Source organism: Lepidochelys olivacea, assembly GCF_965140295.1.
Source record: "Lepidochelys olivacea isolate rLepOli2 genome assembly, chromosome: 2".
Classification (NCBI taxonomy): Eukaryota; Metazoa; Chordata; order Testudines; family Cheloniidae; genus Lepidochelys; species Lepidochelys olivacea.
The window spans coordinates 250,129,633-250,143,160 of record NC_140412.1 but is presented as its reverse complement, the minus strand read 5'-3'; the positions used below and the strand labels follow the sequence as shown (position 1 = coordinate 250,143,160).

The 13,528-nt window shown below is 40.7% G+C and overlaps 1 protein-coding gene across 3 annotated transcripts in view; it reads right to left on the bottom strand.

The window, feature by feature from the left end:
- The window catches only part of PTPRN2 (protein tyrosine phosphatase receptor type N2), a 1,058,681-nt gene that overhangs the window by 788,688 nt on the left and 256,465 nt on the right, over positions 1-13,528 (bottom strand). Inside the window, exon 1 of one of the 3 annotated variants that reach the window (XM_084620380.1) lies at positions 1,395-1,446. The exons of the other annotated variants lie outside the window; for them this stretch is intronic. Within the exon in view, the coding sequence (XP_084476506.1) occupies positions 1,395-1,416 (22 nt within the window). The 5' untranslated portion in view covers positions 1,417-1,446. Of the gene's footprint in view, positions 1-1,394; positions 1,447-13,528 lie in introns of those variants that run through there. 3 annotated transcript variants of the gene reach the window in all.

Genomic DNA, 13,528 nt, shown 5'->3' with positions numbered 1-13,528 from the left:
CATTAGGCAGGATATACTTACGTACAGTTATTTTAGTGCATACAAATAATTTCAGACTTTTTTTATTCTTAGAAAAACTCCCCTGCTCTCCTGCTAAAGAAAAATGAGTGGGTGTGAGCTATAGTACAGGCAATTCCTAACAGTTTTTAAACCACTTCCAAGAAAGGAGTATCTGCTGTAACTGAATCACTGGATGCTCTACACTTATGTATCAAATGTTTCTTCTTGACTTAACAGGAGTCATTGGTTTCAGCATTGGAGACTCAGTGCAATACAGGACATGATGACAATTCCTTCAAACAAATGTAGAAAAATAAGTAGTTATGGATTCTTATGGGGAAATATGGACTTGAGTTTCCACATGTATAACACAGATCCTCCTCTCAGTTAGAGCACATCCATTTCGAGAAATGGATTCACATTAGGATACATCCTGGTGAATGTATCTTGGCATCATTGGCAGGCATCAAAATCTATGTAGGGCATATGAGATAAGCATATTGGAGGGTTTCAAATTAAAGTGAAAACTTATAAAGCTAGGTCTTTAAACCTACATTTCTGATGTGTTATACCAAACTTTTCAACAAAAAAGGTAATTTTTCCTGATTACTAAATTATGTTACATAGTCTTGCAATTTAATATATCCTTGCAAAAAATTCATTAATCTGGAACCAAAGAGAAAAACTGAAATCCACTCAGAAATCAATGAGATAACCCAAAATATGAATAAATAAGAGCTTGTCAGAATTTGTTCTGTTTTCATTTTTTCTATTGATAACAGAAATATTTTGACATATGTTACAGATAAATATTAAATAATTATTTATACTGTGTACATTCATGTGTCAACTTTGCATACAGACAGACCATGGAAGCCTACGTTATACCAGGGTAACTGAGATCAGAATTTGTTCTAATATACTTAAACATATAGTACTTATAATAATGGATACTAACAAGAGAAGATATTTGAAGGATTTAAGAAATATTTCCATTCAAAACTAATTGGTATCACTGACAAAAATTAAGCGAGGTGTAATGGATAGTGCAGCATTTGGGTTCAAAGAAACACTACACACAGACTGCAGGAACTAAAACATTACAGCTGTCAACTGACAGTCTGGTGGCCTCTCTTCAAAACTTCCAACTGCCAGATGCAATGCACTTTGTAAACCTACAGCTACACTTATCAATTGTAACTTCTAGTGAAACACATTAATTCTGCAAACAATGTACATTCTGTTTGCCTGCTTCTCTATTATGAAAATTTTTGTTTCCAGAAAATTAATTACAAATATGTTTCAATAATAAATAAATTGAGTAGCAGCAATTAGCAGTGCACAAGGAAAAATAATACATAGTGTGGTGATTATATTATATTTCATCAACTCACCCCTATAATTTAGAAGAATCATTAGAAAGAATAAGGAAGGAGAAAGACGGAGGAGGCCTGGAGAAACAGGAGAAGTATGTCACCAGACAACAAATGCAAAAATAAAAAGCTAATAAAGCAGATGCACTGGAAAGTATATTATGCTTCACAATAGAGGAGTTTGGACCTATTCACTCAGCAATAGCATGCTAATCACCACTCAATCATTTTCAGAATACTGCATCTGAGGCAAAGTCAAGACAGATAAAGCAGTTTGCCAATTCTGCACACCCACAAGTAGGTATCTCATCATACCAAGCACTTACCATAGCTAAGATTTCTCATATCTAGAACCATGATCTTGATAATTATTAATGTTGCTAGCATTATTTTTATGTTTTTTCCTATGCTGCAGTGTTTGGGGATATTTTAAAATTTGAGTTATGCCTTTACCAGTTAGAAAATAGTACAGCCCCTAGTAGAAAAAACAAGAATACACTTAAAAAAACCAAGTATTGAGGCAAATTGCTTTTAAGAAAGAAATTGATTCAGATAGCATATGCAGTTATCTTAATTAGTATTAAAAACACAAGAGCTATAAATCAAGTTTCATACAAATATAGATATGGTCAGGAAGAACTCTCCCCTCTGAAATTCTCAGGTATACTGTACTTTGCTTGTTACTGTATTTTTTTGTTTTTGTAAGATTTTTACATGCTTTCCTATGAAGAATCTCCTACAGTAGGAGAGGGGATAGTGGTAGAGACAGAAATTTGTTCTTTGCCAATTTGATATTTCTTGAAGGCCAGTATAACATACACAAAAATATATAAAAACCCTTTTTAAAAAAAAAAAAGACAAAAAGTTGCCTCTGTATTACAGTTTAATAACATTTTCTGTTACTAGAAGCAAGCTCAAAGTCCAATGTAAACAAAAGAGGAAATCCTCTGAAAAACAGAATTGACAAAAATAAATGACACAAAAAAGTCTCAACTCCATTTGCTGTTTAGATCAGCTAATTAACATATTTATTGAATTATACTGGCAACGAAGACAGCAATATATTGAAATCCAGATTTTTTTCTTCTTGATTTAAAAGCAACACAGATGCTTATTACAAAACAGCAGTTCCTCTTCTCATTTTTATCAACCCTTTTTTAACAGCCTGACATTGACAGTTTCAAGCTTAATTGTACATTCAGCATGTACTGTTAATTACATTAGATAAATGGATCGCATCAGAACAGTGTATTCAAAAGAGATCATGTGCCAATCTTACAAATTTAAAATCAAACAAGCAACTCTATAGACCCCAATTCTTGAAGCTGTTTATCAGCTGAGTACTAGAGAATATTTTGAGTGTCATTATACATCAAAAGATGAAAGACATGCGTCTCGCAACCATAGTTGGTGTTCCACTTACACAATGCAATGTAATTATATGTTATAGCAGTGCATGCTTGGAACCACTGTAGTTAAGGGGGTATAGTATGTCAGTGTTTTATCCACTGTAAACTCTCTTTTTCAGCCATGTAAATTTACTCTCTTATAAAAGAGAGGAGTCTATCACACCTGGTGATACTTACTGTACTTGTGCTAAAAAACAAGCAATTGAAACTTATTTGCAGGATTGGTGGAAGCTTTATGTACGTTGCAATCAGCATCAAAATTGCTGCTATGCTGAAATTTAGTACACGAGGCCTCAGATAAGGAGCAGTGGTGGCTAATATAAGTGTTTTGTGTGTTTATAACTGCAAACAACTCTCCAGGCATAAACTACCCTCACCCCCATACAAAATTGGCTGTAACATTCTCTGATACAACGCATTTGTTATCCACACAAGGGGGGGTTCTGCCAGGTAACTGAGAACTTTTGGGAATAGGATATCTGGAGCCTGAGCAGCAGGGTCTCTGATCATATTTTCACCTCATATAGGTGGTTGCAAATTGCAATCCACTGCACTCACATGAGCCGCTGAGCAAGAGCACAGCAGCTTATGGGAAGCACCTTTAATGTAGTGTCTGTGTTCCATGGGAGCAGCCAAGAAGCTGCTTTGAAGTGCTGCCAAATTAGCACATCTCACAGATTTTCTGGTCCTGCCCTTCCCCACACATTTTGGGTCTATGTTGCTGGCACTGCACAAGTTTTGGCTTCCCGATCTGGCCCAACATACACTCTGGTCACCTTTTCATCATGTAGTACAGTGAAGGGGTGGAGGAGACTGCCTTCACTGCTATGACCCAAGCAAACTCTCCACACGCACACTCCAAAGTTTATGTCATTAAAATTATCCACCAATTTGTGTCTTTGTGGTAGGCAAGGGGATTGTAATATCAGTGGAACTAGTAGTTCCGCTGTCATACTGGTTAAGGGCACAGGGGATTACGAGGACCTGGATATTGGCAGAATGGTATTTTTCCTTTAAACAGATGTACAAAAGCTGACTAAAGCAAAACAAAGCTCAAACTTCAACCTTAGTCCACTGAATTGTGCTTCTGATTTGTAGTGCACAAGATTGAGTCACCTATCATGGAGTGAGCCTGCCATACCCAGACACAAAAGGAGAAACCTAAGGACAAGTTCAGCAGGTTTAAAATCAGACTTTTATTTTAAAACACAATTTTTGGTGCAATCAAATCAGTATCAACCCAATTATGTTGAGGGTCTATCTTGTTAGGCAGCAGGGTCAGTCAGAAATGAGCAGCCTCTTGCAATTTTTCATCAAATCAACCCCGTAATTTGAGAGCCAATGCAAAGAAAAAAAAACAGCATCAGACAGTAACGGCTTTTCCTCTCCACTCCAATCCAAGCATTCTGATTTTTATTTTTTTTAAAAACTACTTCTCTTTTCCATGAAAACCAATACAATATATAGTAAGTAATAAGGGGGTTGTTGTCTCTAGACCTCCACGTAAATGCCGGATACTTGCAAATGTTTTTCCACGGCAAGTTCATTTGGTTCACTAAAAGGCAGAGCACTAGTTTTAAGTATTATAGTGCATCTTCTACCTAAGTGATTTGTGGGAACTGAGGGATCTGCCTGAAATTGCAAAATGTGTGACATATATTTATAAAGTCCTTTGCAGACAGCAATCTACCATAATAAGAAATACATTAAGAAAATACACAAACTTTATGTTAGGGACTCTTGGTAACTCAAGGAGATCTTAAAGGGTTCGAAAATGTTGGGTTACTTTCAAACAGAGAAAAGATGAGACTATGAGTTACCAACTACCAATAAGCACAAAATTACAGTCCATTGCATTCACCTAACCTTTATCTAGAGAATTGAGTAACTGAATCTGCACATCTAAACTGACAAGGAAAACAGTGGAATGATAAGGAAGATTTCTAAATTATTTAAAGTGGTTTCCATGCTTCAAAAGGTTCATATACTTTTGTTCCTTTATATATCTACAGCTATTTAAGTTTGCCTCTGTCTCTGAGACAGGCAGCATTGTATCTATGATGTTGAAAGAGAGAAAAGTAATTCTAAAAGTTTGAGAAGACAATTCTCCCACTGGGATGCTGGTGCAGAAGAAGAATTAGTTGGCTGGTTTGGCAGATATTGAAATGCAGGAGTCCTATCTCTAAAGAAATCAGCCCCTATATGCTTCCATCTCCTCCAACAGGACAACGGCACTTTTAAGTATTCCAGTCAGAGTCTGCCAGTCTCTTTTAGGATCAAAAAGTAGAAGGGTGTTATTAACACATTTTACAGCTTAATAGCATACATACAGATCTTCCAATGGGGGCACCGGGCCACTAACGGGAGACAAGATCCTGGAGTGATCAACTCTGAGGATTGGGGAGGAAGATCCTACTCTAATTCACAGGTATGTCACTGGTAGAGACTCAATGACATGCTGCTTTACTTTGCTTTCCCCAATGACAGCTGATAGAGAGTGAGTTTGGGAAAGAGTAGACGTTTCAAATGTGTAGTCTGTGGGATATGGATTACTTTAATCTCCCTTCCCAAGCTAACCACCGGTGGAATACTTTTCCAATATCTGCCAACTACTGGCAAAGGGCTTGTATTCTTGCAGCCTTTACTCGTCTAAGTTGTTTCACTCAAGTCAATGGGATGACTTGCATATTCAAGAATGATTCACATGAATACAAGTTTCTGGATCATGCACTCAGTGACAACTGCAAAACCAACACTCATTTGCTAATTAACTTAAAACTCTATATGAATCAGAGAATCTACTTCTATGCATGCTGCTCACATAGTTCCCATAACACACAGGACCAGGTTGTGACTTTAAGACACTGGTCAGAGAGGTGAGGCTGAGGAGAGGTTATTCTGTAGGAAGATCACCTAGAGAATTCTGGTTTCATTGGCCAGTGCTTCCTTTGGGTAGGCAGCATTACTGGCACTAGTCTTACACCAGCATTAGGACTAGACTCTTCACAATAACTATGGAAGTCCCATGCCCAGTTTCTTACACCCTCCCCACACACCTCAACTCCACATATCCTGATGATGGATGGTCTGGCCTATCGAGATGATGGAGAGCGGTAACCAAAGAAACAATCCACAGCACCCTAGGATGCAAGTATTTTCATTTTCCCTTTGTTACTTTCCTTTATCTCCTTTTCCTTCCAATGGTCCTATTTTCCCTCTGGCTTCCCCTAGCAGTAATGCTAATGAGCTAATGGTCATTCAAAACCACAAGTTCTTTTCAGGTGATAACTCTGGGCTCCTAGCACCTGATCTGCCAGAAGGTCATTGTTGCTTGGCATTCATCAAGAGGTGAGAGTGAGTACTGGCTGGATATTTCAATTCCAGACTTCTCTAACTGCAATTTTATCAATGTAGCGAGAATATCTCCGCCACTCTCCTCTCGCATTTGTTTGATCCCTTCATTCATTAAATCTTTCCTACAATGCCCTGATATTTTACAGTCAAGTATTTATATTCAAGTGCAATAATAAATCTATCTAAACACTCCCAATGTATCTGTCAGAATAGTTTGTAGGTGCAATATTTTAATATTATATATATTCTTATGTGTATTGATATACATACATATTGTATATAAAAACACATACACACAGTAATGTATATTTCAGACAGAAATATAATACCTACATTCCACTGTGATAAGGGCAATAGCTACCTACACCTTGATGTAGTATGGCATAAGCATTTTAGCAGCATCCGTTTGGAAAGAATCAGTCCCACACCAGTGACTGCTTTTCTATACATAAAAATGGCATGACTTTAAAGTCTGTTCACCAGTGGGCCTACTAATCTAGAAACTGGAAATTTATACTATTTAAAAGGGGAGATACTTACTTCTAGATCTTGGAGGCTCACAAGATAGATGTTAGATCTTAAAGTTGTCACATTTGTAATGGCAGAAAAGTTATTATAGATCTTTTTTGGAGGTTTTTATGGTTCCGAGTCCGGGATTGTAGGTTGCAAGGTAAATAAGTCACATAGCTTTACAAGTGGAATGAATTTAAGAAATAGCCTCCAAAAATGTTAAGGCTCTCTACGAAAAACATTCCTTAAACAAGTTTTGTATAATGTGAGACCTACACTCAACAGATTACAGAAAGGAGTGGTATAAAGGTTTTAACAACACTTATTTGGGATCACCTAATTTCTACACACCTGCATTATGCACCAGGAGCTACCAGAGACTCTGTGGACACAAGCAGTCATGAGGATCACTGCTCCCTGCCCAAGCAGACCCAACAGCACAGTTTCCCCATCATGATCCCTTTCATGGGAAGGAGAAAAAAGCAGGGGAGTTCACACAGGCTTCAGGGCAGGACCTGTAATAAGGGCTTTTGTCCCTGCACCAAGAGCCATGTTTCCATCTCTGGACATTTGGAATAAAATGGGCACCATCTGACTGGTTGTTTGTTTATTCACAGAGATCTAATCTATAGGGTTTGGTGAGAAGTGTGGAAGGAGGGCTTATTTAACATGGGAGGGCGGGCCAGCAGGACCCATAGATAAAGGAAGGAGATTTCTATTTTTAAAAAATAGGACAAGTATGTGGTATGCTTAAAATGGGCACAACTGCAGTTTGCTTTAATGCAGGAGTTCCCAAACTTGGTTCGCGGCTTGTTCAGGGTAAGCCCCTCGCGGGCCGCGAGATGCTTTGTTTATATGAGCAGCAGCAGGTACAGCCGCTCGCAGCTCCCAATGGCCGCGGTTCGCTGTTCCCGACCAATGGGGGCTGCGGGAAGCAGCGTGGGCCAGGCCACCACTTCCCGCAGCTCCCATTGGCCGGGAACAGCAAACCGCGGCCACTGGGAGCTGCAAGCAGCCGTACCTGCTGACGCTCAGGTATACAAAGCATCTCCCGGCCCGCCAGGGGCTTACCCCGAACAAGCCATGAACCAAGTTTGGGAACCCCTGCTTTAATGCATATTGCTTCCCCATATTTTCTGTCTTGTCTACTTAGATCTGATTATAGGTTTGGGGCCTGTGCTGCTGGACCTGTGAGCTTACGGAAGCCCTGTTGAAGCCAATGAGATGCCACAAAGATTTGCACAAGTGGATCTGAATGAAGGATCAGGGCCCTTGATTGACTTTTTGCCTAATTCTGTTTGTGAGACATGTAGCAGTTATGGGCCCCAGATAATAAATAATACCTGCACACACGCACACACCCCACATGTGATGCTGAGAGCCCTGTCAAAGTGCATTTGTCACATATATCTTTGGGCACCCTACCCAACATGCATATTTGCCTGGATTATTTCTAACATTGCAGATCTCTGAGTATCTACAAACAGACACCAGATTTTATTACAAAAAGAACCAGCCCACAAATGGGATATCTAACTGCAAAATTACACTTGCCTAAGGCATAAAATGGAACATAATCAGTCTTAGACAAATGATGAAGTTTTGGGTTCAAGATCTTATGGCTCAACAGGTCTGAAACTGGGAACTTTGTTCCAATGAAAAGGGGAAATTCCCAGCTTGCTAGTGGTATACTCAATTTCACCCCTTGATGGTCATAACCTACCTAATAGGGACATTGTGAAGATAAGTCCGTAAATACTTGGGAAGCGTTCAGACAAAAACCTAGACAGATTACAGAGTGCTGAACTTAAAAATAATGCCAATTAGATGTCTTGTGGAAAAACTATTTCAGGGCACGCTAGAGATATTTTAAATATATGCAAAACTAGCAAAAGCTAGCTCACTGCCTGTAACAACAATGAAAACAGTAATAACAATATTAACAAAAAACCCTGTTATTACCATAGCCACAAGCGAGACTGCAGAAATAGCTAGAGAGCACAGAGCTAAGTTTACTTGCTCTGTCTCAGATCCTCTCTTTCCAGTGTGTTGTGCCATTATCACCACCTCAGTATCAGCTCTTTTTCAACCCTTTGAAAATGAGAGGAAAAAACAAAACAAACACATCTCTTGATTGCTCATGTTAGGATCTTCAATTTTTTTAATAGCTTCTCCTTTGACTAGTAGCATTGTCAGTTCCCCAAGGGCAGAATTCAGTTTTCAAATATGCACGCAGAATACAAACCTTCCAATAATACTTCCTTTAATAGTTTAAATTCTGGGATATGTCATCTATTGAAAAGCACATACGTGTAAAAACAGACACTGATGTCATTTATATTGAGACATGGCAGCTTAGGTATATAGAATATGCCAACGATTTATATAAAACAGCAAAACATCGCTATCTTTCCTTATGACTTGGTGTCTGTCAAAGGCAGTTTTATTTCCTCTGAACTCATTGGATTTCTTTTCAGTCTCTGTATCTCTTTGATACAAATAGAGGTTTTGTGCCATGTGTGGCAAATTATGCCATGAACCAATTTGCATATCTGCAATTAATTTGCATGCAACCATAAATGCCAGCTTTAAAAAAATTGTGTGGATTTACTGCTCATGCAGTTCTAATGAATGAAGACCTGGTTTATCCAACAAGGCTGCAGAAGCCAATCCTCCAACACACACCTGGTCAATCTGCCTCAACCCTGAACTTTTAGAGTTGGAGGGACTTCCTCCAATGATCACAGGGGGGTGTAGTTCAGTCTCCATGGCCCATGAAGTTCTCAGCATCTGCTGAATCTGCCAATGAGTGCAAACTGTGGTGGTGAGATTTTGATTTGGGAGCTGGGACTGAGACCTACCATTATTGAGATCACCAAAGATCTATTAGATTGGAACAATTTTTAATCAATGTTGAATTGGGCTAGATTCAGACTGCTGGCCTACAGGTAATAGGCTATGTATCTCATTAGCACTAATGTGAGACATCCAGTTCCCTAATAAGTACTAATATTATACCATCAAGAGTGAAGTTTGTTTTCTGGAAAGGAGCTAATTAAATCAAGTTCTGACCTCTTTGGAGCTTGCACAGGCAACATCTCCCACATATTGGTCTCAGTCTCTTCAACCTAACTCTATAATATGTGTCCCACCCTGAATTTAAAAGAGATCACTCCCATTAACTAAGATACTCTAGCCTTTTATTTTATTTAAGGTACATTTAGTGAGGTTGTATCACACCACCATGGGTTCGGTTCTGGTTGCTACAGCTCAACAGAGTGAAATTGCCTCTGGTGCTTTTCTGAAATTTGGAGACTCTAATGCAGTGGTCCCCAAACTTTTGAGGGTTGCATGCCTCTACCCCCCTCCCTTATCCCTGTCCGCACCGTGCCCCCACCCCCCTCCCCTGCAGAACCAGGGTTGGGAGGAGGGCCGCAGCTTGGGGGTGGGTGGGAGCATGGACAGGAGTAAGGAGGTCGAGACTGGGGACGCAGTTGTGGGTGAGTCTGGGAGCAGGGCCATAGCCATGGCCTGGGGCCAAGACTGGGGGTGAGACCGAAGCCACAGCCAAGGGCCAAGGCTGGGGGCGGGGCCGAGAGTGGAATTGCAGCCAGGCTGCAGTGAGGGCCAGCAGCTGTGCCCCTGGCAGGTATGGAGCTGCACCAATGCTCAGGATGGGGCCACATGCGGGGCCGGGGCCATGGGTGGGAGTGGGGCCAGAGCAGAGCTGAGGGCAGGGCGTGGCTCAGTGACACGCCCCCTGTGGGCCTGGCCTTGGCCTGCCGCTACCCCCAAAACATTCTCTCTCTACTGTAATGCTAGAAACACACAAAGTCCAAAGTCTCTGTGTATATATAAAGTCTGCTACAGTTTCCACGGCATGCATCCAATGAAGTGAGCTGTAGCTTACGAAAGCTCATGCTCACATAAATTGGTTAGTCTCTAAGGTGCCACAAGTCCTCCTTTTCTTTTTGCGAATACAGACTAACCCGGCTGTTACTCTGAAACCAGTCCAAGGATAATGATCACAGACACAATTACAAAAACAAAGAGTCGTATCTATACTACAAGTTTTATTAAAGCAATAGGTAAGATTGTTGATTAATGGCAGTTAACTCACGCAATTAACTCAAAAAAATTTCACACTGTTAAACAATAGAATACCAATTGAAATTTATTAAATATATTTGGGGTTTTTCTACATTTTCAAATATATTGATTTATATTACAACACAGAATACAAAGTGTACTGTGCTCACTTTATATTATTTTATTACAAATATTTCACTGTAAAACTGATAAACAAAAGAAATAGTATTTTTCAATTCACCTCATACAAGTACTGTAGTGCAATCTCGATCGTAAAAGTGTAACTTACAAATGTCGAATTTTTTTTTTTTACATAACTGCACTCAAAAACAAAACACTCTAAAACTTTAGAGCAGGGGTGGGCAAACTTTTTGGCCCGAGGACCACATCAGGGTTGCGAAACAGTATTGAGGGCTGGGTAGGGAAGGCTGTGCCTCCCCAAACTGTCTGGCCCCGCCCCCTATCCGCCCCCTCCCACTTCTCACCCCTGACTGCCCCCTTCAGAACCCCTGACCCATCCAACCCCCCTTCTCCTTGTCCCCTGACCGCCTCCACAGGACCCCACACCCTATCCAACCCCTGCTGCTCCCTGTCCCCTGACTATCCCAACTCCTATCCACACCCCCGCCCCCTGACAGGCCCCCTGGGACCTCCAACCCATCCATCCCTCCCCCACTCCTTGTCCCCTGACCACCCCCTTCCAGAAAGCCCCCGTCCCTAACTGCCCCCCAGGATCCCACCCCCATCCAACCCTCCCTGCTCCCTGTCTCCTAACCACCCTCACCAAACCTCCGCCCCATCCAACCGCCCCCTGTCCCCTGACTGCCCCCTGGGACTTTCTGCCTGTCCCCTTACCCTTACCAGGCCGCTCAGAGCAGCAGAACAGGCTTATTTGAAAGACTTGGAGGTGGGCAGGCACAAGCCGCGCTACCCGCACGGCGGCACAACCACAGGAGAGGAGGGACAGCGAGGGAGGGGCTGGGGACTCACCTCCCCGGCCAGGAGCTCAGGAGCCGGGCAGGATGGTCCCGCGGGCCAGATGTGGCCCGTGGGCCATTGTTTGCCCACCCCTGCTTTAGAGCCTACAAGTCCACTCAGTCCTACTTCTTGTTCAGCCAATTGCTCAGACAAACAAGTTTGGTTACATTTGCAGGAGATAATGCTGCCTGCTTCATGTTTACAATGTCATCTGAAAGTGAGAACAGGCATTCACATGGCCCTTTTGTAGCTGGTGTTGCCAGGTAGTTACGTGCCAGATATGCTAAACATTCATATGCCCCTTCATGCTTTGGCCACCATTCCAGAGGACATGCTTCCATGCTGATGATGCTCATTACAAAAATAATGCATTAATTAAATTTGTGACTGAACTCCTTGTGGGGAGAATTGTATGTCTTCTGATCTGTTTTACCTGCATTCTGCCATATATTTCATGTTATAGCACTCTTGGATGATGACCCAGCACATGTTCTTTTTAAGAACACTTTCACAGCAGATTTGACAAAATGCAAAGAAGGTACCAATGTGAGATTTCTAAAAATAGCTACAGCACTCAACCCAAGGCTTAAGAATCTGAAGTGCCATCCAAAATCTCAAAGGGACGAGGTGTGGAGCATGCTTTCAGAAGTCTTCGAAGAGCGACACTTTGATGCGGAAATTACAGAACCTGAACTACCAAAAGGAAAATCAACCTTCTGCTGGTGGCATCTGACTCAGATGATGAAAATGAATGTTCATCAGTCCACACCGCTGTGGGTCGTTATCGAGCAGAACCCGTCATCAGCATGGACGCATGTCCTCTGGAATGGTGGTTGAAGCATGAAGGGACATATGAATCTTTAGCGTATCTGGCACATAAATATCTTGCAAAACCGGCTACAACAGTGCCATGTGAATGCCTGTTCTCACTTTGAGGTGACATTGTAAACAAGAAGCGGGCAGCATTATCTCCTGCAAATTGTAACCAAACTTGTTTGTCTGAGCAATTGGCTGAATAAGAAGTAGGACTGATTGGACTTGTAGGCTCTAAAATTTTACATTGTTTTATTTTTAATGCAGATATTTTTTGTACATAATTCTACATTTGTAAATTCAACTTTCATAATAAAGAGATTGCACTATAGAATTTGTATTAGGTGAACTGAGAAATACAATTTATTTTGTTTTTAACAGTGCAAATATTTGTAATAAAAATAAATGTAAAGTGAGCACTGTAGACTTTGTATTCTGTGTTGTAATTGAAATCGATATATTAGAAAATGTAGAAAAACATCAAAAATATTTAAATAAATGGTATTCTATTATTAACTGTGCGATTAATCACGATTAATATTTTAATTGCTTGACAGCCCTAGCAATAAGTAAAGTTACAATTATCCATGCACATAGAAAGCCTACAAAAAACAATGCAATAATTATAACTGTAGCAATACTCACATCTCAATAGATGATCATTGCTAGAGGGATGATTCCTGCTGGAGTTTCTCATAGGGTAGTCTTCCCACTTTTACCCAACCAGGAAACCCTCTTTTATATTGTAGTTCTGAATACACCTAATACTTCCTGCATATTCATGAAGGTGTCAACCCTCTTTTCCTTATCTGTACTTCACGCTCTATGAATATTGGGCCCCCCATTTTTCATAGGTTGTTGTAGCTCCTCCTCTTCTCATTAGCATATACGCACAGCACATATCCTGCGGTCAGAACAGACATTCAAAGATCATAGAATCATAGAAGATCAGGGTTGGAAGAGATCTTAGGAGGCCATCCAGTCCCATCCCCTGCTCAAAGC